We start from the raw sequence: 25,902 nt of genomic DNA on the forward strand, positions 1-25,902 counted from the left end.
GCCTAATTGAATTTGTAATGGAATATCACTACAACCAGCAAGCACTACGAGACGCTGTCCGTGCACGGGCCTACGTAGAAAACAATCACCGCCGGTCTGACTGTCCGTCAGTGGACGTGTCTCACAGTGAAATCTACGACTGCCGTTTTGGATTGACAAATATGCTGCATCTCGTTTCCCTCATGACCAAAAAACCGAAACCGAAAATCCCAGAGTGAACAAAACAAGTATCAAAATGGCTGCAAAGCCTCCGTCACTGGCGTCCAAATAACATCCAACACAACACTAAAGGTGCCTGATCGCACCGGGAAGTGGTACAGCAAAAATAATCTGCGCCTCTTTGCAAGACATTTGGTTCCTGAGTCTTGGTGACGTGGTGGCTGGCGAGCTAACAGCTAACTTGCTAGCCAGCTGAAGTAACGCTACTCTTTGACAGTGTTTCCTGGAGATGCTCTCTGCGTCTCTCCCTCTCCATCTCACGCTTCGTACAAGTCAAAGTTATTGAAGAGGGAAAATGAAGCTTGCCAGCGGTCAGTTCTTGGACTCTCCGCCCAAATCGTTGGTGCAGATTTGTGGGTCAAAGGTCACCACAGCTGAACCACTGAAATGATCTGAAACCTCTGTTTATTAATCGTGTTCACCCTTCATTTGTCAAATACGTTGGCACGCTTCCAAACTGACTTGGGAGTTGTTGCTCCCAGTGTTTATGCTAAGCTAGGCTATCTCCGCACCGGACACAAAGACAAAAATGAAGTCAATCTTCTCAGAAAACGAGAATTGACCTGAACGCTGCAGTGAAAGGAAAGCTCTCATATCTATTTCAATAATTTTAGGAAGAAAAGGTAAAAACTACCAACATCATCGTCATGAACCTGTAGTTTCTGTCACCGCAGACTTTAACGAGCGCGCTGTGACCTGCAGTAACCTCCAGCTCAGAGAACGCACAGCATGTTGCTCTGCAGATCATTTTACTGTAAACTCCAGATAAACATCACGCAGCTCAATCAGTTACAATAAGTTTCAAAAACCGTTTTTTAGTCTCACAGTCAAAACTAGTTCACCGATGTGTTTTTGCATGCGTGCATGTGTCGGATCATTTGCATTTCATCTCCGCATGTCTCAGACGTTTGTCGCAGTGAGAAATGTCCTCTGATCCACAAATATGTGGTGCGTTGAGGGGCTGTTGGAAAACTCCGACATCCGGCTTTCGATGGCGTTCACGTGGAATTTAAAAGAGGGAAAGGCGACTGTCTGGTATGTGTGAGTGAAGAAACAAGTTTGCGAACCATATTTAAATTTAAATCACACTGCAGAAAATTACTGCAAAATTTACAAGATCAAGTGTAAAAATGCGGCTCTAATAAAATGACTGACGACCCCTCAAACACCACGACGACCACTCTGCCAATTCTAGTCCAGGTCACGGCAAAAACCCAAATAATTCAAGAAATCAGAAACGTTTTTGGAGGTCTTTTAAAAGTGATGAGCGGCTTCACCAAACTGTTCACTCCTCTTTGTGTCTGGCTTCAAGCTGATCCAACAGAAAACAAAGTAAACACACAGCCGAGAGTTAAAAGTTTTACCTCCATCCTGCTCGTCGTCTCACGGCGGACTCGTTTATGTCGAGTATGTGTGAGCGGCAGTCGGCCTGCAGGTTAAATATAGAACCAGAGTCACTAGAGAGAGAGAGAGAGAGAGAGAGAGAGAGAGAGAGAGGCTCATGTTCTGTCACATGCTGATCATCTCTCTCTCTCTCTCTCTGCTGTTTGTTCTGCAGCTTCATTTTGATTAAAAAGATGTGATTTTAGTTTAAATTAATGTTCACACCCGCTCAGAAACCGGCCGGAGTGAGGAGGGTGAGAATAAAAGTGTCAACAGGAAATGAGCTGCATTAGTACGGCTGCACGAGGAAGTGAGCAGTAAACAAAGTAGTAAACAAACTGTTTGCAGCCGTGCTGGCGGCTCTGTGAGGCCGCTTTGAGCTAAACGCTAACACGCTCACAGTGACACTGCTAGCGTGCTGGTGTTTAGCAGGTGCTATGCTGCGTTCAGTTTGACACGGGAAGTCGGGAATTTCCGAGTTCAGTGTCAGAAATTTCAACTGAAACTCCCCCTGAAGTCAGATCTTTGACTCCGAAAGTTGGAAGAACCTCATCAACCCCGACCTCAAAGTCAAAGATGGCTGCTCCGAGCATCAGCAGCCGTGAAAGTCTTTATTTGTCATCCCCTCCAGGATCTTGAGGGCCTTTTTTGGCTTTTCTAAAAGGATTGCGATGAAAGTTGTGATATTTTGACCTTTTAGAATTGCAGTTGAATCATTAAACAGCCCCTCCAGGACTTGGCGGTCCTGACCTTAACCCTGCATATCTACACCAGCTGACCTCGATTCTTTCATACAGCTGACTCCTCCACGTGTTTCTGACTTTCTCTCCGTATGTTTTGCAGCGCCAAAGTGTTTTTCCTGGCCAGAGGCGTCCATCTTGGTTTTCTGACGCCGTCAACTTGGGTGTGACATCAATCCCAGGTCCGACTTCAAAGGTAAATGGACCCCAGCATAATGTTCACCACGGTCACCATCTATCAGAATATCCATCATCTAGAATAATGAAACTTGGAAGTCTTTGGTTTTGTTGTAACACTCATGAATTACAACTTTTGGAGGGAGGGACGGTAAAAAATGTCTTTGCTGCAGAACAGTTCAACGTTGAGCCATACCTGATATATGATTTATTTACAGACATGATTATTGATAGTTTTCTAAACTGTTGTGTTTTAAATGTTTGATGTGTGTCATTTCTTTCCCCTTTTATGTTTATGAAAATCTGACTTGAGTCTTGCTGCAGACTGATGATTCATCGTGGTCAACATCACGCTAGCCTTTTACGGTTTTCTAAAATTGTTCATTACTGCATGACATGTAAATAGAAAGGAAAACATTACTGTTGCACGACTCAAAGTGTTTTCAATTAAAAAAGTCGACTCAGTGAACTCTAATGGATTCATCTGCAGCAATATTAGCAGGATAGTTTGTAAAATGATTATTAAAAATGTGATTTATGATGGGAAGTGCACTTAAATACACAAGTGCATTTAAATTTGAAATTAAAGGACAGTTCTGGTTGGATTTAAAGAGTTCGAGTTGAATCTCTGATAGAACGTTTTCCGGCTCGGTCGATAGCAGCTTTTGTCACACAGCTCGGGTGTTTCTGATATTTTGTCCACCCCTGTGTGTGGGCGTTTAGGTGGTCTCATCAGCAGCTCTGTTTGGATGAAGAGGAACCTGCAGCCGGTTGTTGCTGCAGGATGCCTCCTGCGCTCTAAAGGGAAGTTGAGTCACTCGAGCGGAGATGTTTTTTTCTCTCATTTCTCCTTTTGTGTTTCTTCACTTCTTCTGCGTGTTGACCAACTAACTGCTGGTTGCATAAGGAGACAGTCTGAAACTAACAGTTCTGGTGAAATTCAAGGCAGGAGCACTGGAGAAACACGCTGCCACAAAAACGACTGATTTTTAAATGAGGTTTTGAATGGAGGACGCCTGTTTCCTCTTGAAGGAGGCAAACAGTTTCTAAAAGATTGTTACTGATGAAACAGTCAAAGAAAATGATGAAATCATCTTCTCTCCTTTCAGGTGTGTCTCAGCTTATCTGCTGACCAATCTGCTGATCAGTGTTGGTGGATTGTCAAGCAGCACAGGATGTGGTGGGAGGGGAGGAGGAGTGAGGCACACAGGAAGAAACGCTGTGTTATGAAACCTTATAAGGTGAAATTAGCGCGACCAGAATAATGTTACGCTACGTCACAGCTTCTGTCAATAACGGAGATACAAGGCAAGAAAACGTTTCGGGCGACTGCAGAAACACAAAGACTTGAGACGGGTTTGATATTTGACCAAAAAGTCGGTGTGGAAGAGTCAGACTTTAGTTTTACTTCACATGGAATGACTTAGCGTCCTCCTCAAGCCCCGAACAGTAAAACTATAAATCAGCCCTTCATCTTCACCCCTCAGGTTCTCTCAATCGGCTGAAAACAGGAGGCAGAACTTTGAGCTCAGGAGTCATTTTCAGTCATTTTATTTTGAAAGTCAGGTTTGAGAGTCATGAATCAATAACTTTTACTTTTTGAGTATTTTAAATTGCACATAAAGACTCGTTGAAGACGTTTAAAATACTTGTGATTGGTCTTGACTTGGAACGTTGGGACTCGTTGGTCTCGACTCAAGACTTCTCGGTGTTGACTGGGACCTGACACACAGTCTGGCGTTTACATTAATTACAATTTATTGCCTTGATCTGATTTTTTTTGACTGTTGACATTATTTGTTTAAATGTGGCCCATATCAGACTCCAGTTTGAACTGAAAGGAATAACACGACGTCACATGCAGCACGCTGTCGTGGTAAACTACAGCATTCAGCTCGTACTTGCTAACCCTCTCTTTTGTCATTACCCTCTCTCGGTTTCCTCTCTGGGTCACAATTCTGTTTCTGGCGCTCTACAGTGCGTAGAAGCCCTACAACTCAAACGATCCGACCGGGATCTGATTTAGACCACATGTGAAAGTGGCCCACATCCAAACTGGAACAGATCAGATTCAATGTGACTTGTTCTGAATCTGATAAGAGCAGAGAAATCAGATTTGGGTCACTGTGGCCTGCAGTCTGCACACAGCCTGGGAGTTCAGACCACTTTTATGCTGAAAGACTCTGAGGTGCTTTATTTAAATCACTGATTAAATTCTTGGATTAAAACGTTTTCAGGTTGTTGCTTTATATTCACTGATGAGGCAAACCGATCATGGTCAGATTAAGGTGGACTTTAAGGTGGTATTATCAGTACTTTTAAAGCTGAATTTGACCCCTAACAGACCAGAGATCAGTCCTGACTGTTGCTCGGCTCTGTGCTGCCACCTGGTGTTTAAACGTCTGCCCCTCCCTCGCACATTTCCCAGGCAGCTGACAGGTCAGTGAACGCACCACCTACAGTCAATATTGACGGAGTCAACAGTGAGACTGAGTTCTGACTAATGTGGAGGGTTAATTATTTTTGTCAATATTAGTTCATGTCAGACAACATGGAGGACTGTTTTATTATAACACTTGAACTGTCTTTTATCTGCAGCTGCTGTTTTAGTTTAAAGAGCTGGTATTCTGCTCATTTTCAGGTTCATAATCTTATTTAGAGTTTGTACCAGAGCAGGTTTACATGGTTATATGTTTGTCATCCTGCACATTGCTGCAGCTCCTCTTTTCAGCCTGTGTTGAAGGCTTCGTTTTAGCTATGGAGTGATACATCTTGTCTCTAAATGATCTTTGTTGGGAGTTGCACATGCTCAGTTCCTAGTTAAGGACTACTAGCCAATCAGAAGCAGAGTAGGGCGGGTCAGCGAGAAGCCGGTAAACAGCTCGGGTTCAGCCGTACGTGTTGCCGACCAGCTTGGCAACACGGACTGGAGCGAGAGTTTCAGAGCGGTGAGTTATTAATCTGTATCCATAAAGTTTTAACTGAGCTCTGTCTCTACATCACAGGACTCAGTAGAAAATACTTGCAGATGTTTCTTCTTTAGTTCTGACTGGAGTCTTGCTGTTTAACCTCTGTGGGCTCGTTACCAAGGTGATGGATGCCGCTTGGTTCGTTAGTGCTCCTGGCTCGAGTCACCTGAGGCCAAGTGTGAACAACCATTGATGTCATTGTCACATGAGGCCAAATGTCGTGTTTCCATCAACATTCTTTAATGCGCGTATTGAAGTATCGAATTAGAAAAGTTTGATAGAAACGGCAAAATTCCTCAATTTCAAGTTTTTACGCTTTTGCCGTTAATGCACTAAATGGGAGATGGAAACACATTTGCTGAATAAATTCTGACAGTGATCATTTCCCTCACGCCTGATCAGCTGTTTCCGCCGTCGGCGTCCTCCCGGATATTTTCATAACTAGCATAAACATGGCTGGTGGCAACTTGCCCTCTTGAAACACATTTCTGAAGACCTCTCTCCATTTTTCAGATCCATGCGACTGGTTTTGTCCATCCATGGGTAACGCCATCTTCTGACGAAACTACGCTTTGAGAAGCCGAGTTTATTCGCTTTTTTTCTTATTTACGATTGAAATGTCATCCATCGGCCTTGTGGATGAAATTCAACTTAGTTGCTAAGAGTTGCATGTTGGGCAATTTGCACAGTTAGCTCATTATCATCATTGATATGAGTAAAATGAAGAAAATCAAAAATCATCAGACTTCCCAGAGTGAGTTTATTGAAATAGCAAAGTACTATACAGTGCATATAAAATATAAAACATTTCTAGCCTCATTGATAATAGCAACACCATATTTAATTATAAAAAAAAAACATTCAAAACTGGTCATAAAGTGGCCCAAAGTACCTCATTTGAAAGGTAGATTGTATATATTCACACACACGAACACACACAGGGTGAATATCGGTAAAGTGGGACACTTTCTAATAATTTACCTTCTGCATCATTTTTAATTATAATCCAAACATCTCATCCCCTCATGATGCTACTCTAAGTAGCTTAAACGCTCTATTACACAGAAGAAACATTAAATATGTTTTTGAATTATTTTAGTCATCGAATATTTTACAGATTATTCCGCTGATTCATCGAGTAATCGGATATGAAATCCTTCTACTTGGCGCCCCCGGTACCAGGATCAGCTGTATAATCTCATGTCACTGTCAACGTTCCAACCCGAACTCACGGACTAACCAGTCTGAGAACAACAAACGCATGTTTCTACATTGACAGCTAAGAGCTGAGCCTTACCTTTGCTAGCCTTCAGTCACGCTTTATGTTAAATGCTAAAGTTAGCTGGTTTTGTTTTCCGTTCAGATGTTGAAGCCGTGGTTCTGTTGCGGTCGGCTGGTTCTGTTTTACAGCAGACTCGCTGTGCAGAGCTGCTGTTTTCTCTTAGCCACGGTACCAGGAATTTACTGATGCCAGTAAAATTCCACTGAGGATGATAATGAATAAATAAATCCCATGTACTTCAACATACAACATCTGAACATTTACAAAGAACGACTGACAGCTGTGAAAGTTGTGAGAGGCTGTCCAGGACAGATGAGGTGGTTTGATGTCAGAATATTCAGAAATGAGCTGACTCGTTGTTGAAATTACAACCTTGCACTGTGTCTCATCAATTATTTAATACATTACTTAATTTTCTTTTTACAAACTCTCAGGTGCGAATTGTTTCAGGGTGGTCTCAGTCTGGTTTGAGATTTTTATAGTGAGAAAATATAGAAGATTGATGACTGAAATGGATCGTACTGAGCTCTTCAGACGGTCCCTAACTTCGCCTACAGTAACGGACGCGCTGGACAGACGGTCAGTTCTTAGCGCTACGAACTGCATCGTCATCTTTGGTGATTTTCAGGTGATCAAACTATGAAACATCTGCATAAATTAGCTCTCCAAATGATCTGGGAGAAATCCAGGCTGTGACACGGAGTTAACAGCCGTGAAACAAACTTCACCTGGTTTCCATACTCTTCTTTTCTATTCGACGAGTCCTGACCTCCCAGCCTTTGGACGCTTTCTGTCTTCTTCTCTGGCCTGTCTCTTCTTCGTCCCTCGCTATTTTCTCTCTCTTCCTCTATTTTGCAATCTGCGCCATCAAATCACGATGTTTTCACTTGTCTACAGCGTCCGCGCGTTGTGCGACAGTAATAATCGTCCGTGCGAAACGGTGTGCAAGTTATCGAGTTATTTGAGTTCCTCGATGAACCGTTTCAGGCTTAAACGACTCGTCCTCAAACACACATTGACTCAAACCACATTTTCCCAGGCGCTGCTGTCAAACTGGGACACTTAAAAAACATTCAATTGTTATTCAAGTGTAGGCCTTAGGAATTAAATACACAAAAATAATATAAACAATAACAATGAAAACATGGGACTCTTAGCAACCAAGCTTAATCTCATCTGCTAGTCCTATCGATGACATTTTAAACACAAAGGATCGTGTTAAAAAACGTTGCTGGTTTCATAGAGGCCAGAAGGAGGTTTTCTTCCCCCGAGATAGTTTTCTACCCTGAAAGAAAAGAAGAATCACAACAAGAGACTTTTTGGCAAGGAAATTGTCAAATTTAAAGATGCTGAATTCAACAGGTGATTATTTTCTCTAAAACTACATCCAGCTAGGAGATCACCTTCTGTCCTAGTTTGTCTTAAAAAGAAAAAGTCCTGAGTCCAAAGTTTCACTTTCACATTCTTTTTCAGTGCTGCTCTTGTTCTTCTTTGTTGGTTTGTTTGGTCGTTGTAGGACTCGGCACCATGTCCGCTGGGCGTTGTGTCCTGTGTTGTACGTTTTGCTTCAGTGAGATCGAATTTGATCTCAGTTTAACGAAGAGAAAAGATCAGAAAGCACTGCTTGAATAAAAAAAGCAAATGAGTGAAGCGTTAAAAACAGACGTTTCCTGTGATCGTTCATCACGATGAATATAAAGATCGCATCACGAGTCGGTAGCACATAAAAGCAAGTTGGAGATCAGAAGATCTTCCCGGTTCAGTGACGTCCCTGCTTCTTCTTAAAGATCTTATTAAAAGCGTTTCTCCTCCGGCTGCCGGTTGACTCGCTCTCGTCACCTCCGTCCTCCTCCATGGGGCTCCTCCTGTTCGAGAGCGGGCCGTCGACGGCGTCGGACGTGATGCATAGGGAGCGGGTGGAGCAGGAGGAGGCGAGGAAGGCACCCGGGTTCCCCCTCAGCTCCCCGAGGCTGGAGCACTTCTCCAGGCCTCCTCCACCAGCCCCGGAGCCCTGACCCTGCAGGGGCTGGAGCCTGGAGGAAAGGAGGAGGGGCTTGGTGCTGTACAGGCCTCGTGATTCGCTGTGAGAGTGAGGGAGGGCGGAGTCAGAGTCTGAGCGGTTCATGATGTCCCTGAGAGAGAGAGAGTAAGAGTGTAAAGACAGCAGAAGCTAACGTTGCTAACAGGCTGTTTTGGTGTGATTAAAAACATGGATGTGTTCTGTATCCACACGTATCCGTTGAAAACACTTAAAACTTGTTTTACAACAACATGGAAATTATAAACAATTCATAGAATTAGAAAACAAATTCTGATGGTAAAACATTTGTAATGTCAAGAATAGATAAAATACTGCAAGGTTAGGAGGGATAGCGAGCAGGAAGAAATTCAATGTAGAGATTAGGCCTCATTCACAAATGTTGTATTTTTTCTCTTAAAATTGTTCATAAAAACTGAATGAGACTTAAATAAGCAAACTGCCTAAATCCTGACCACTCAGAAATGTGTAAACTCTAAATCCTAACCACTAGTACATTTTCAGCTAACTCGTAAACTCTCAATCCTGACAACTCGTAAAACTCGTAAGATCTAAATTATGACCACTCGTAAAACTGTCAATCCTGTCCGCTCGTAAAACTAAATCGTGACTGCTGATAAATCTCAAACTCTCAATACTGACAACTAGTAAATCTAGTAAATTCTTAATCCTGACCGGTCATCAAGCTTGCAAACTGTTAATCCTGACTGCTTGAAACGCGTAAAAATGAAACTCACAATCCTGACCACTTGTATAACTTGTAAACTCTCAATCCTGATCGCTCGAAAACCTCGTAAAACTCTCAATCCTGATCGCTCGTAAACCTCGTAAAACTCTCAATCCTGACCGCTCATTTAACTTGTAAATTGTAATCGTTATCCCCCGTAAAACTCTTAAAACTAATTTAACTTGTAAAGTCTAAATCCTGACCACTCGTAAAACTTGTAAACTCTAAATCCGGATCGCTCGTAAACTCTCAATCCTGACCAGTCGTTTAATTGTAAACTCTCAATCCTGACACCCCTTAAACTCATAAACTCCAAATTCTGGCCATGTGTAAAACTCGTAAACGTTGAATCCTGACATCCTGTAAATTCTGTCCACTAACAAATACTTTAAAATTAAAAACAAAGAATCTTAAATTCAGGTCAAATCTTTTTGTACAAATGTTTCAGAAACAAGGTCCGCTGATTCCGCTTTCTTTCTCATTAGTACATCAGTATCTTGGAAAGCGGCCATGCACGAGAAGATACCCAAAGCTGCCTGAGCGACAGCGCTGCCTCTGGCTGGTCGCAGCGCCCCCTGCAGGCGGGAGGTTGGACGCCGCCTTCACAGAGTGGAAGTAAGAAGAATGAAAGAGCAGAGCAGAAAAATGAGTGGTGCCTTCAGAGTAGGACGAAGAAGAGGAGGAGGAGCTCGGGGGAGGACAGAATGAAAGGAAAGTGGGGTGAGGAGGAGAGGTGGGGCCAATGGAGGGGTGAGACAAGGAGGAAGAGAGGGAGGGGGAGGGCACAGGAAGGAACTCAAGCTGGCCAATCGAGCGGCTGCGATTCTGTCGAGTGTAGCCGCTGGGAGGGCGGGATGATGTGAAGTGGCCTTCCTGTTGAGATAAGCCACGCCCTTCAACCAACCTCTGAGAGCTGAAGGTCAGAGCAGGGTCTCCTATCCTCTGTCGCAGGGGCATCGGGCTCTGAGCTGCAGGAGAAGGAGGAGGAGTTAGGCTGAGTTGGTTGTTTTATTTTGAAAATCAGGTCTACAGGAAGAGGAAACACAGTTTGTAAATCAGCATCCGTTTAAGTTTTATGTCTTTTCCTGCAGTGAAACAGACGTGCATTTGTGCTATTGTGGTCTAAATTCCCACATAGATCCATGGTGGATAATGATTTTACAAAGTTACTGTTTTGGTTTACAGACTGACTCAGGCTCCACCCACACTCCTACGTCTTTGTTTTAAAACTTTAAATTGGCTGTTATCATTCATGCAAAGCAGAAACATGCTTTGCATGAATGATAACAGCCAAAACTAAAACTAACTAAAACTTGTAGTTTTGGTATTTTCATTTAAATATTTTGGACTGTGCAAATAACACGCGATTCTCTGTTTCCCGCCACCACAGTCTCTTTGTCCTCCCGTGTTACTTTCAGTAACCGTCCCAGCTCGCTGTCGGTCCATGCAGAGAAATCTCTGCTGTGGTTCTTCACTGTCGCTGCACATCGTTTGTCTCTAGTAGAACTTTCTTCTTTAGCCGAATCTCCTGCAGCTGCAGAGCAGACAGTCTGCTTCCTGTTTACACCGCACATGCCCAGTGTACGTGAACGGTCACGTGATGTGTGTTTTCAGTCGTTTTAATACAGACGGAGATCAATTTTGAAACGCAGCTAAGACGCTGTAGTGGACGGAGATCTTTTTATTTTTAAAACAAATAAGTAGAAGTGTGGATGGAGCCTTAAGCTGCATCCTAGTTGTTGTTTGTTGGCTGATCCTGTTAACTGTCCGAAATAAGTAAATATTAATGTTGGATCTTTATAAATCACCAAAATCCAATCTCAACTGTTGGTGAGAAAATCTCAAATGTTAAAGTCAAACTTTCACACTATATAATACAATGCTGTAGGTTCATTAATGCTAACTCAGTGTACCTCATTTTTCACATCCTGGAAGTCAGATATTTCAAAGAAATACAACCGAACAGCAGTGACTGAATCAGAGACTTTCTGACTGCAAGTGAATGTGATTCCAAAACGACCCATCCGTGATTTTAAAGATGACGACTGAATATTACAATATTATTATAAATATAATTATTATTTTCCAATTAGGAGTTATTAAAAATAACTGACTTGTGTGTTTTGGAATCAAAACATTCAACTGCGTGAATTGACTTGCGTAAATGTTTTTTAATTCTGAAATTAAAAAGCATTTACTTTGTGCAGCTGCTGCAGACCTGTAAGTGGGTGTCAGTGAAAAGAGGAGGTAAGCTGTTAATATAAAGTGTTGTTTTCCAGGTCTTCAGAGGGAAAAGGTGAGGAGGAGACTGTGAAGTGTGATCTGGCCACAGGGAGGAAGGAGGAGAAGGGGAGAGCTGCGCAGGTGAGGAGGCGTTCACGTGGACACCTGCTGTCAGTCATAGTTTCCTTTCATTTCCATCAAATGTTACACAACTTTGTGAGAGTGAGACGATTAGCTTAGCATTAATGCTGCTTTCCAGATAACTTGGAACTTGAAGTCGGATTTCCTACTGCTAGAAAAAAATCTGTACCCCGACTTCACGAGTAGCAGCTGAATGACGTCACACAACCAAGGCAGCTCCCATTGTAAATAGTAAACCATAAACTAAAAGGCAAAGTAAAGTATTAAATTAGAATAACACATGCTAGTATCAGACTTGTTCTGCATGTAAATTAAAAGTAATCTTCTCTGCACAAAAGTTCTTCAGGAAAATGTTAAAAATGCCCAGAAATGTGAAAACATTTTGAAATATAGCCTCCAACCTCTGCTGACTTTTGAGGATTACCAACTGATGTAGCTGGAATGACACACAGTTAACGAGTATTAACGTATATTTATCCCTTTTAATAAAATGGCCATCCTTTTAATTAACACCAAGTGCACTGTTGAGGGTTTAACAGTGCAAGTTTGTCACTGTCAGCCATGTTTATTGTTAAATCTGGCGTCATTTATCAGAAACGCTTTGAGGTCAGAAGTCGGATATTTAAACTTGGAAACTTCCCAGTTCCGAGCGGTCTGAAACGCGGCATAAGACCGAGAGCAGAGGGAACAACTGGCCAGTACTGCTAAACCTTGCTAATTAACACATTTAAGACAAATGGATCCGTATACAAACAGAAATGTAAAAAACAGCTTGTGGTTTTTACAATGGACAAACAGTTCCAGTGAGAAACTCCCCGTAAAAAAACAAAACAAAAAAAACAACTGTTTTCTGTTTGTGTGCTGATCAAACAAACAAGATAACAGCTGTTTACCCCTGCTCCTAGTCTTATGCTAAGCTAGGCTAACCACATCCACCAATAGAGAATAAGCATGTTTGGTAAAATGTTGAACTATTCCTTTAAAGCTGGTGTTGCCCTCAGAAACTGTGACGCGCGTCTCAGTAAGACGAACCCCAATTTAACTTTTATAGAAATAAGTTTAACATAAAAATACTACCAAGTACTAAAGTACTGCCTAGAAGGTTTATTAAGAAACTGACAGTTTGAGAGAATAAAATGTATTAATCTGACAGTAACTCACTGTTTGCCTTGTCAGCAGCTACGTTAGCTTGACGAAAAGCTAAATTATCTTTATGCAACACTGCCAGCTAACAGGTGTTAGCGTTGCCTCAAGAAAGCAATGCTAATATTTGTCATAACATCTTGTCTTGGCTTTTAAGCAAAGGGATATTAGCTAAATTGCTAACGTACGTCAGCAAGCCTGCCTGACAGCCAGCATCTGTAGCTAACAAGCTAACGTCAATGCGAGCTGTTGTGATGTTTTCGACTGATCACTTTGTGTTCACGTAAACGCCGCCTTCCGGGTGATCTATACCTCTGTTTAAAAGTGTAAAGCTTGTTTTATTTGGACCTGTGAAGGTTCCCACGTTCATTTAGCAACAGATCTTTGGGTCGTATTCAAGAAATCAAGAATTTAGTGATTTATTTTTTATATAATATATTTTTTTGCTGTTTTTTTGGTATTTATATGGTCTTGCAATATGGAAATGATGTTTATTTAATATTCACATTAATAATATAACTTGGTTTTAAGATGTAGTATTTTTAAATAAATATTTCTCAGCATTTGAAGTGCTGGTGTGCGTCATTTTTTAAAGGGCTTCACCCCGATGTGAAAGTTCTAAATGTTCAAAAGACCTTACTGTTGCATTTAATTTTTCTGAAACTCAAACTTGTTTTCGAAGGACATTGGGAACCCTGGCAGAGTTTTGAGATGCTCGTCAATTGAAGGATTACACGATCTGATGATTTTACAGAGGTAAGAACCAATCAGAGGAAGGGGAAGGCTGAAAGAGGGAGGGGCCAACCAGATTGTTTCCATGGTGATTGGTTGTCTGCGATGCCACTCAGGGGCCAGAGGTCGCTCACTCGCCGGTCCATCTGCCATGCTGCGTCTGGAGGGAACCAATCAACAGAGAGAGATGCCAAGAAAAGAGGACCAATCAGAGGAGGGGATGGAGACATTGGGCGGGCCACAGGTGAGCTGAGGCGAGGTCAGGTATACGTGTCTCGTTATTTCTTCTGACATGTTGACTCAGAATCACGTAAATGTCTTGTACAGTTTGTCCCTTCTGAGCCTCCGTAAGAAACCTGAAGTGGTTAGTGGAGCTGTTGGGGGATGTAAAGTCCACACAGATTTATTTCTTTTACGTCAGCTTTAATCTCTACAGTAAGTGGTTTTATCTGCATCCACCCTAAAGGATAGTTTCTGTATTTTTAAACCTGTTTCCACATACAGTGTCTCACAAAAGTGAGTTCACCCCTCACATTTTTGTAAATATTAGATTATAGATCTTTTCATGTGACACTGAAGAAATGACACTTTGCTACAGTGTAAAGTAGTGAGTGTACAGCTTGTATAACAGTGTAAATCTGCTGTCCCCTCAAAATAACACATCACACAGCCGTTAATGTCTAAACCGCTGGCAGTGAGGACACCCCCAAATTTCCAAATTGGGCCCAAAGTGTCAATATTTTGTGGGGCCACCATTATTTTCCAGCGCTGCTTTAACCCTCTTGGGCCTGGAGTTCAGCAGAGCTTCACAGGTCGCCACTGGAGTCCTCTTCCTCTCCTCCATGACGACATCACGGAGCTGGTGGATGTTAGAGACCTTGCGCTCCTCCACCTTCTGTTTGAGGAGCCCCAGAGATGCTCAGTAGGGTTCAGGTCGGGAGACATGCTCGGCCAGTCCGTCACCTTTACCCTCAGCTTCTTTACCCATTTTAACCTGCTCCCCATTCACACCTGAGACCTTGTAAGTTAACACTAACGAGTCACATGACAGCGGAGAGGGAAAATGGCTGATTGGACCCAATTTGGACATTTTCACTTAGGGGTGTACTCACTTTTGTTACCAGCGGTTTAGACATTAACGGCTGTGTGATGTGTTATTTTGAGGGGACAGCAGATTTACACTGTTATACCAGCTGCACACTCACTACTTTACACTGTAGTAAAGTGTTCTTCAGTGTTGTCACATGAAAAGATAGAATCAAATATTTACAAAAATGTGAGGGGCGTACTCACTTTGTGAGATACTGGATGTTGGTGCTGAAATGACTCGTAGGTACAGAAAGTTCTGAACATGTGCAGTAGATGCTGCAGCCAGCAGCTGATCCAGTGTTCACAACAACACACAGTACGCACGACGAGCTAGCTAATTTATATTTGTTTAAAGATAATTTACATGCTTACAGGTTAAAGGCCCAGTGAAAAAAATTATTTTGAAGCGTCTACTACTATCCACTAATCCAGCACGGATTTAAAACTTTCTGTACCTAGAAGTCATTTCAAGACAAACGTGTGAGAATAGGAACCAGGTTTAAAAATACAGAAGTTACCCTTAAAGGTCTGACTGAATCCCCACAGTAAGTGCATTTACACGCATCCACCTTAAGGACTTAAATGTCTCTAGTTCCTTAAATGGCACGCAGAGTCTTTACTGTGCTGTGTTTTTTGTAGTTTGTGCGTATCAGCAGACTAATGCTAAAGGTAACCAAACGTCTCATTGTCTCAGACTTACACTGCAGCGTCCCAGGAGACAGGATGTCCTCGTCCATGTCGTCGAGGTCATCGGAGAGGAGGAGGTGCTGAGGGGTCGGAGGTCGCAGGCCGAGGAAGGACGGGTCCAGGTTGAGGGCGACGGCCAGCGCTCCCAGGCCCGGGTTATTGACCACACAGAACCCCGTCAGAGACTCGATCTGCTGCCAGCGGTGCAGCTTCTCCCGCAGGGCGGCCGTCACCTCGGCCAGGGCCTGTCTGAGGGGGAGGGGGGGCGTTAATGTGTCTACGTGCAATGAGGTCACTTCTGTTAAATAAAATGTAACCATATAATAAAATGACAATGAAGCTGAAATTTGAACCTAAAAGGAAATGTGACCTGAACTTTCACCACACAGTGAGTTAACTGTTAAAAATCCTTTGAAAAATAGCTTGCAGCATGAAATGGTAAAGCACAAGCGCTTTGAAAAAGGTTTATTTGCATTTTGAAGTAAGAATAAACAAGCTACTGATTATAAAATGTCCCCATAACGTGCAGCACTAGTCAGAAACTTTAACAAATTCTTGTCAGTGTTCCTGTTTGGCCAAGTTTTCCGTTCTCTCCCTGTGAACATGACAAAAGAGGAGTGAAGACTAAATCAAGCCCGCATGAGTGCTGACTTAGCAGGGAAGATATTACATGAGAAAAGTTGATCTACAGGAGAAACAGATCTGAAAGCAGCACAGAATGACTGAGAGCTGCTCTGACATAGATTCTGTAATACTTATAGATTTTGAAACGTCACCTGCCACCTGATTTTTGTGTTTCCCTTCACATAAATAAAAACATTTCCACCATTAATTGATGCAGGAAATGCAGAAATTGGTGCAGAACATTCACCAGAATGCAGGAAAGTAAGTGTTTTATGCTCAGAATTATCTGGGGGAGGACCACTAGAACCCCCCCAACTCCTATATTTCAGCTTTGATGATTTCTATTAAATATTTTTAACGTATCGTCACATTTCGTTCTTGTGACAGCAGTGTGGTGCATCGCCACGTCGCGTGAGCTAAGTGTATCTTCACTCCCCTGATCTGAGTCCTTATGTCCCCACTGCTGTTCTACACAGTGACGCCCTTGCATGTCGGGATCTTTCTCTTGTTGCAGAGGACAAATGCACGTTATCTATACAGCATGTAAGCTTACAAACCGACACCGTCTGTTTCTCTGCTTGCGTATACACCTCCTTTTTTACCCCTGACCAGTTTGCATGCCTGAAATAATCACATCTAGCTCCACAATTTCATCCCCAAAAAATGGCCAGAACATCACAACTGTCAGCGCATTTTCTTTCAGAAAAGCTCGCTAAAGCGGATAAAATCCAGAGAGATCTACATGTAGATACCTTACAGCGACGCGTCGACACAGCCGCCATATTGGTTTCGAGTCTCCTAATGCTTGTGAGTCTATCAAGGCAAAAGGTCAACCCACAACTAAAAATCTTCATAACTCGCTGATTTTTCAACTGAACCAAGTTTTATATTTATATAATATATATGTGTGTTTTATATATAATCACCACACCCCTCATACAGAAAATTATTTTTACTATATTTTACTCTTTAAATCTGTGAAAGGTGCTATAATAAATAAACTTTACTTACTACTATTAAAAATATGTATTCTCATAAGACAAAACTTTTTATTGATAGTCAATAATATTTCTGCAGTTTGAGATGAACCAGCACAACGTGATTCTTATATTCTTTTCATCTTGAGTTTTTATAAAATGGCTGCCGTTCTGTTTATAATTTTGGAAATAAAGACTTAATCTTTAACCTAAGTGTTTGTTGTAAAAGTATATTTCTGGCAGGCTTCACACGTTTTTATAGTGAAACTGGATTTTTGCTCGTTTCCATCTGTAAACACACGATCCAGAGCAAGAGCAGCGGTGGTGGAGCGAGTGGGAGTGAGGAGAGGGAGCGAGAACAAAAAGTCACTCACTTGGCGGCGAGGATCTTGTGGTCGACGTCGTCCAGCGAGGAGCTGTGAGCCACATGAAATGTCCCGAACAGAGAACTCCTCTTCTTCTTGATCTTCTCAGCCTGAAACACCATCATCACCATCATTACCATCCTCACCATCACCATCACCATCATCATCACCACCATCCTCATCATCACCATCACCACCATCCTCATCATCACCATCACCACCATCACCACCATCCTCACCATCACCACCATCATCACCACCATCCTCCTCATCACCATCACCACCACCATCATCATCACCATCCTCATCATCACCATCACCACCATCACCACCACCATCCTCATCATCACCACCACCATCATCATCATCACCACCATCCTCCTCATCACCATCACCACCATCCTCATCATCACCATCACCACCACCATCATCATCACCACCATCCTCATCATCACCATCACCACCACCATCACCACCATCCTCATAATCACCACCACCATCATCATCATCACCACCATCCTCATCATCACCACCACCATCACCACCATCCTCATAATCACCACCACCATCATCATCATCACCACCATCCTCATCATCACCACCACCATCACCACCATCCTCATCATCACCATCACGACCATCATCATCAATACCATCACCGCCATCCTCATCCTCACCATCACCACCACCATGATCACCGTGATCAGTGTGTTCTGTCCTCACCCCCTCCCTGGCCTGCTGCAGCTGCCTCTCTGCGCTCTGTTTCTTGATGTTGTAATACTGAACTTCGATCTCATGCGTCAGCTGCAGCCACTTCTGCAGAGCCTCCGGTGGCGCCCAGTGAGCCCGCGACTCCAGCTCCCTCTCCGCCTTCTTCAACGCCATACGCACCTACAATATATATATATGTACACACACACACAGGATTCAGAGTTAATTCCTGTCCAGGATATTTTCATGGACCTCAAAAATCTTTCCTTTTGGGACAGTAACAGAGGTGAGGGCAGATCATCACATGATCAAATAATCTTTTTATTCTGTGAGCTCAGTTTCTCACATCGTCCCCCCGGATGAGGCTTTTCTAATCTGCTCTTGTGAAACGTAAAGAGTTTCATCTCTGCTGCTCACTAGAGGATCTTCAGATCTATAGTGATGTTAAAAACATGGGATCCCACAGACTTAACGACAAATTTTTTTTATCTTAAAACGGTTCAGTCCCGTCTCAGGACCACACACTCTGCGTTTATACTAAACGGTTTCAGAGCGGCAGTTCCACAGACGTGGGATTAGGGCTGGACGATGAGGCCTAAAATGTCATCGCGATAAAACATTTCATATCTTTCGATATCGATAATTATCACTAGTGCTGGGCAATAAAACAATAATGATAATTATCGCAATATAATTTTCCTCAATAACAATATAATAAATGTTCAATATATCGTCAGTAAATATTTGGTTTAATTCATTTGAATCACAAACAAATTAGCACCAAATTCTTCTGTTACATTATTTATTTTGTTGAGGAAAAGGGACTGAAAAAGATTAAAAGACAGAAAAAACTGTTTTAATTGTTACCTACCTCAGATTTGTGAAGTGATCCACTGTTTGGCATCAAGCGTTTTCAACATATTCTCGTGATATACATGCTGATTACCGATATTGAATGATATGAAATGTTTTTATTGTGATAACATTTTTGGCCATATCGCCCAGCCCTAATTATCACGATAAATATCAAATCGTTATTTCTTTCGAGTTTAAAGGCTGATTTCTGCTCCTGAGTGAAAGTTGAAGAAACCTGATGGTTAATTGTGGTTTAAACTTTTCTTTATGGTCAGAACACTTGAGGCCAAACAGCAGATCACTTCACACATCTGAGGTAGAAGATTCAAATCAATGACGATAAAATCTTTGTCATTAAATATGCACGAGTAAATTAAGTAAAAGCTTTTTCAGTCCTTTTTCCTCAACACAATAAACATCTTAATAAAAAATTAAGTCCTAATTCGTGTATGATTCAAGTGAATAAAATCAAACATTTATTAAATACTCATTGAACATTTGTTTTATTGTTATTGAAAAAAAAATTGTATTACGATAATTATTGTTTATATTTATTGTCCTGCCCAACTCGGCATCTCACAGAATCTCACGTGATCAAACGTGACTTCAGACTAGGGTTGGTTGCATTGTGTTTATTCTGATGTTTAATGTTGTTGCTGAACTTTTTAGTGAAGTTTCTTCTTATCGAACTGTTAAATCGTTCAGTGTGAGGGTGTTTATTTGATATTTTTTATATTTACTAAAACTGAACCACAAAAGGGAAACTGTCACAACACGCTGGTGACGCTTTAAGCTCTGGGAGCCTCTGATCCAATCAGCGACCTTCAGAATCTGTCTGTAAACCCGTCACACTGCACGATCATTTGGGCCGATAATATGTTCCGACCAAGGTATTCATTAGTTTTGTGTTATTTAGTTTTGACTTTTCAATTTCAGTTCAGTTATTAAAGCTGGTTTGCTTGTTTTTATTCATTGTAAGTCGAGGGGCGTGGATTCAAGACTGGCACAGCTAAGAAATCGGAAGATAGATTTCATATCCACCGAAAATCCCAGGGTTATGTACGCCAAAAACGACATTCACTCTGTATTTTTACTTTCAGTTATCGTTTTTTTCTAAAGCTTCGTTTTATTTTTTTTGCCACACCTAGTTTTTATTATTTCGTTAGTTTTCATTAAAGTTAGTCGGCCAGTGTTTTGTGTTGCCTGTTTCTCCAGTGATTCTGATTGATCAGTTTGTTTTTAAAGTACGCTTCAGCTGCCTCTTGTCTGTCATGTGATCCTCCTGATGCTCGCCCTTGTGAGTCCTGCGCTGAGCTACAGACAAATCTTACTGCTCATCATTTATTGATCACCTGTGAAACATATACCGATAATACGGTGACCTGATGGAGTCGTCTACCTGATCCAGCTCCTCCTCTGCGTATTTCTGCCGGCTCCTCTCATTCCCGGTTCCCTCTCGAAGCTCTCGGAGCCGCTGAGCTTCTTGCTTGGCCGAGTCGATCTCGCTCCTCAGCTCCTCCTCCACCTTCACCTTCTCCACCTGGACGCAGCGCTGCTCCTCCTGAGCCTTCTGCAGCCTGGCAGGAACAACACCACCAACACAGCTGGTTAAAAACAAACCTGAACACACTAGAGAAAGTGACGGTCTCTGCAGACACCTCCACCTTCAGACAGCTTCTCCCGGTGCTCTGTGTTTCATTACAGGAGGTTAATATCCTCCTCATTAAGGGTGGTGGGAGTGCAGCATCGGACAAAACTACTAAATGGTCACATGATCATTCAGCACAGGCTAACTTCTCCTCTTCAGACTGCGGTTTGGAAGCTGAGCAGGAAAGCTAACAGTATGTTGTTCAGCTATAATAACTAATAGTGCTGTAATAATGCTGTTAATACTATAACACTGTAATAACGCTGTAATAACTAATAATGCTGTAATAACGATATAACACTAATAACACTGTAATAACGCTGTAATAACTAATAACGATATAACACAACGCTGTAATAACGCTGTAATAACGATATAATAACACTAATAACGCTGTAATAACACTGTAATAACTAATAACGCTGAAATAACGCTGTAATAACTAATAACGCTGAAATAACGCTGTAATAACTAATAACGATATAACACTAATAACACTGTAATAACTAATAACGCTGTAATAACTAATAACGCTGTAATAACGCTGTAATAACTAATAACGCTGTAATAACGCTGTAATAACTAATAACACTGTAATAACACTGTAATAACGCTGTAATAAGTAATAACGCTGTAATAACGCTGTAATAACTAACGATATAATAACACTAATAACACTGTAGTAACTAATAACGCTGTAATAACTAATAACGCTGAAATAACGCTGTAATAACTAATAACGCTGAAATAACGCTGTAATAACTAATAACGATATAACACTAATAACGCTGTAATAACTAATAACGCTGTAATAACGCTGTAATAACTAATAACACTGTAATAACGCTGTAATAAGTAATAACGCTGTAATAACGCTGTAATAACTAACGATATAATAACACTAATAACACTGTAGTAACTAATAACGCTGTAATAACGTAATAACTAATAACGCTGTAATAACGCTGTAATAACTAATAACGATATAATAACGCTAATAACACTGTAATAACGCAGTAATAAAGCTGTAATAACTAACAACGCTGTAATAACGCTGTAATAACTAATAACGCAGTAATAACGCTGAAATAACGCTGTAATAACTAATAACGATATAACACTAATAACACTGTAATAACTAATAACGCTGTAATAACGCTGTAATAACTAATAACGCTGTAATAACGCTGTAATAACTAATAACACTGTAATAACACTGTAATAACGCTGTAATAACGCTGTAATAAGTAATAACGCTGTAATAACGCTGTAATAACTAACGATATAATAACACTAATAACACTGTAGTAACTAATAACGCTGTAATAACTAATAACGCTGAAATAACGCTGTAATAACTAATAACGATATAACACTAATAACGCTGTAATAACTAATAACGCTGTAATAACGCTGTAATAACTAATAACACTGTAATAACGCTGTAATAAGTAATAACGCTGTAATAACTAACGATATAATAACACTAATAACACTGTAGTAACTAATAACGCTGTAATAACGTAATAACTAATAATGCTGTAATAACGCTGTAATAACTAATAACGATATAATAATGCTAATAACACTGTAATAACGCAGTAATAAAGCTGTAATAACTAACAACGCTGTAATAACGCTGTAATAACGCTGTAATAACTAATAACGCTGTAATAACGCTGTAATAACTAACGATATAATAACACTAATAACACTGTAGTAACTAATAACGCTGTAATAACGTAATAACTAATAACGCTGTAATAACGCTGTAATAACTAATAACGATATAATAACACTAATAACACTGTAATAACGCTGTAATAAAGCTGTAATAACTAACAACGCTGTAATAACGCTGTAATAACGCTGTAATAACTAATAACGATATAATAACATTAATAACGATATAATAACACTAATAACGCTGTAATAACGAATAACGATATAATAACACTGTAATAACGCTGTAATAACTAATAACGATATAACACTAATAACACTGTAATAACGCTGTAATAACTAATAACGATATAACACTAATAACGCTGTAATAACGCTGTAATAACTAATAACGATATAATAACATTAATAACGATATAATAACACTAATAACGCTGTTATACCGAATAACGATATAATAACACTGTAATAACGCTGTAATAACGCTGTAATAACTAATAACGATATAATAACGCTAATAACGCTGTAATAACGCTGTAATAAGTAATAACGCTGTAATAAAGCTGTAATAACGCCGTAATAACTAATAACGCTGTAATAACGCTGTAATAACTAACGATATAATAACGCAGTAATAACGCAGGAAAGCTAACAGTATGTTGTTCAGCTATAATAACTAATAGTGCTGTAATAATGCTGTTAATACTATAACACTGTAATAACGCTGTAATAACTAATAATGCTGTAATAACGATATAACACTAATAACACTGTAATAACGCTGTAATAACTAATAACTATATAACACAACGCTGTAATAACGCTGTAATAACGATATAATAACTAATAACGCTGTAATAACACTGTAATAACTAATAACGCTGAAATAACGCTGTAATAACTAATAACGCTGAAATAACGCTGTAATAACTAATAACGATATAACACTAATAACACTGTAATAACTAATAACGCTGTAATAACTAATAACGCTGTAATAACGCTGTAATAACTAATAACGCTGTAATAACGCTGTAATAACTAATAACACTGTAATAACACTGTAATAACGCTGTAATAAGTAATAACGCTGTAATAACGCTGTAATAACTAACGATATAATAACACTAATAACACTGTAGTAACTAATAACGCTGTAATAACTAATAACGCTGAAATAACGCTGTAATAACTAATAACGCTGAAATAACGCTGTAATAACTAATAACGATATAACACTAATAACGCTGTAATAACTAATAACGCTGTAATAACGCTGTAATAACTAATAACACTGTAATAACGCTGTAATAAGTAATAACGCTGTAATAACGCTGTAATAACTAACGATATAATAACACTAATAACACTGTAGTAACTAATAACGCTGTAATAACGTAATAACTAATAACGCTGTAATAACGCTGTAATAACTAATAACGATATAATAACGCTAATAACACTGTAATAACGCAGTAATAAAGCTGTAATAACTAACAACGCTGTAATAACGCTGTAATAACTAATAACGCAGTAATAACGCTGAAATAACGCTGTAATAACTAATAACGATATAACACTAATAACACTGTAATAACTAATAACGCTGTAATAACGCTGTAATAACTAATAACGCTGTAATAACGCTGTAATAACTAATAACACTGTAATAACACTGTAATAACGCTGTAATAACGCTGTAATAAGTAATAACGCTGTAATAACGCTGTAATAACTAACGATATAATAACACTAATAACACTGTAGTAACTAATAACGCTGTAATAACTAATAACGCTGAAATAACGCTGTAATAACTAATAACGATATAACACTAATAACGCTGTAATAACTAATAACGCTGTAATAACGCTGTAATAACTAATAACACTGTAATAACGCTGTAATAAGTAATAACGCTGTAATAACTAACGATATAATAACACTAATAACACTGTAGTAACTAATAACGCTGTAATAACGTAATAACTAATAATGCTGTAATAACGCTGTAATAACTAATAACGATATAATAACGCTAATAACACTGTAATAACGCAGTAATAAAGCTGTAATAACTAACAACGCTGTAATAACGCTGTAATAACGCTGTAATAACTAATAACGCTGTAATAACGCTGTAATAACTAACGATATAATAACACTAATAACACTGTAGTAACTAATAACGCTGTAATAACGTAATAACTAATAACGCTGTAATAACGCTGTAATAACTAATAACGATATAATAACACTAATAACACTGTAATAACGCTGTAATAAAGCTGTAATAACTAACAACGCTGTAATAACGCTGTAATAACGCTGTAATAACTAATAACGATATAATAACATTAATAACGATATAATAACACTAATAACGCTGTAATAACGAATAACGATATAATAACACTGTAATAACGCTGTAATAACTAATAACGATATAACACTAATAACACTGTAATAACGCTGTAATAACTAATAACGATATAACACTAATAACGCTGTAATAACGCTGTAATAACTAATAACGATATAATAACATTAATAACGATATAATAACACTAATAACGCTGTTATACCGAATAACGATATAATAACACTGTAATAACGCTGTAATAACGCTGTAATAACTAATAACGATATAATAACGCTGTAATAACGCTGTAATAACGCTGTAATAAGTAATAACGCTGTAATAAAGCTGTAATAACGCCGTAATAACTAATAACGCTGTAATAACGCTGTAATAACTAACGATATAATAACGCAGTAATAACGCAGTAATAACGCTGTAATAACGCTGTAATAACTAATAACGCAGTAATAACGCAGTAATAACGCAGTAACAATACGATATAATAACGCAGTAATAACGCTGTAATAACACAGTAATAACGCAATAATAACGCTGTAATAACTAATAACGATATAATAACGCAGTAATAACGCAGTAATAACGCTGTAATAACGCTGTAATAACGCTGTAATAACGCTGTAATAACTAATAACGCAGTAATAACGCAGTAATAACGCAGTAATAATACGATATAATAACGCAGTAATAACGCTGTAATAACACAGTAATAACGCAATAATAACGCTGTAATAACTAATAACGATATAATAACACTGTAATAACGCTGTAATAACGCAGTAATAACGCTGTAATAACGCAGTAATAACGCTGTAATAACTAATAACGCTGTAATAACGCTGTAATAACGCAGTAATAACTAATAACGCTGTAATAACGCAGTAATAACGCTGTAATAACGCAGTAATAACGCAGTAATAACTAATAACGCAGTAATAACGCAGTAATAACGCAGTAATAACTAATAACGCAGTAATAACGCAGTAATAACGCTGTAATAACTAATAACGCTGTAATAACGCTGTAATAACGCTGTAATAACTAATAACGCAGTAATAACGCAGTAATAATACAATATAATAACGCAGTAATAACGCTGTAATAACGCT

General features: G+C 39.7%; 2 protein-coding genes and 1 long non-coding RNA gene across 11 annotated transcripts in view; 1 reads left to right on the forward strand and 2 right to left on the reverse strand.

Annotated features, from left to right (window-relative positions):
• Positions 1 to 1,823, reverse strand: part of dub (duboraya) — a 22,218-nt gene extending 20,395 nt beyond the window's left edge. For 2 of the 5 annotated variants that reach the window (XM_038709241.1, XM_038709240.1), the window contains exon 1: positions 1,584 to 1,716. In XM_038709241.1, coding sequence (XP_038565169.1) covers positions 1,584 to 1,589 — 6 coding nt within the window. In that variant the 5' untranslated portion in view covers positions 1,590 to 1,716. Of the gene's footprint in view, positions 1 to 1,583 lie in introns of all 5 variants that reach the window. The other 3 variants (XM_038709236.1, XM_038709237.1, XM_038709238.1) reach the window with 3 other exon arrangements.
• Positions 1 to 15,909, forward strand: part of LOC119895861 — a 20,585-nt gene extending 4,676 nt beyond the window's left edge. Inside the window, exons 2-8 of one of the 3 annotated variants that reach the window (XR_005443119.1) lie at positions 2,446 to 2,538; positions 3,243 to 3,760; positions 10,021 to 10,150; positions 11,815 to 11,899; positions 13,725 to 13,798; positions 13,891 to 14,018; positions 15,558 to 15,909. This is a non-coding gene — a long non-coding RNA (uncharacterized LOC119895861). The remainder of the gene's footprint in view (positions 1 to 2,445; positions 2,539 to 3,242; positions 3,761 to 10,020; positions 10,151 to 11,814; positions 11,900 to 13,724; positions 13,799 to 13,890; positions 14,019 to 15,557) is intronic. The other 2 variants (XR_005443120.1, XR_005443121.1) reach the window with 2 other exon arrangements.
• LOC119895858 (stromal interaction molecule 1-like) overlaps positions 6,229 to 25,902 on the reverse strand; it is a 49,254-nt gene continuing 29,580 nt past the window's right edge. For 2 of the 3 annotated variants that reach the window (XM_038709233.1, XM_038709234.1), the window contains exons 8-14: positions 20,482 to 20,659; positions 18,240 to 18,407; positions 17,526 to 17,626; positions 15,564 to 15,799; positions 13,848 to 13,934; positions 10,440 to 10,503; positions 6,229 to 8,902 (exon numbers count right to left, since the gene is read on the reverse strand). In XM_038709233.1, the coding sequence (XP_038565161.1) occupies positions 8,530 to 8,902; positions 10,440 to 10,503; positions 13,848 to 13,934; positions 15,564 to 15,799; positions 17,526 to 17,626; positions 18,240 to 18,407; positions 20,482 to 20,659 (1,207 nt within the window). In that variant the 3' untranslated portion in view covers positions 6,229 to 8,529. The remainder of the gene's footprint in view (positions 8,903 to 10,439; positions 10,504 to 13,847; positions 13,935 to 15,563; positions 15,800 to 17,525; positions 17,627 to 18,239; positions 18,408 to 20,481; positions 20,660 to 25,902) is intronic. The other variant, XM_038709235.1, reaches the window with a different exon arrangement.

Source organism: Micropterus salmoides, unplaced genomic scaffold (assembly GCF_014851395.1).
Source record: "Micropterus salmoides isolate LMB-PRFRI ecotype aquatic unplaced genomic scaffold, ASM1485139v1 Ms_hic_scaffold_9, whole genome shotgun sequence".
NCBI lineage: Eukaryota > Metazoa > Chordata > Actinopteri > Centrarchiformes > Centrarchidae > Micropterus > Micropterus salmoides.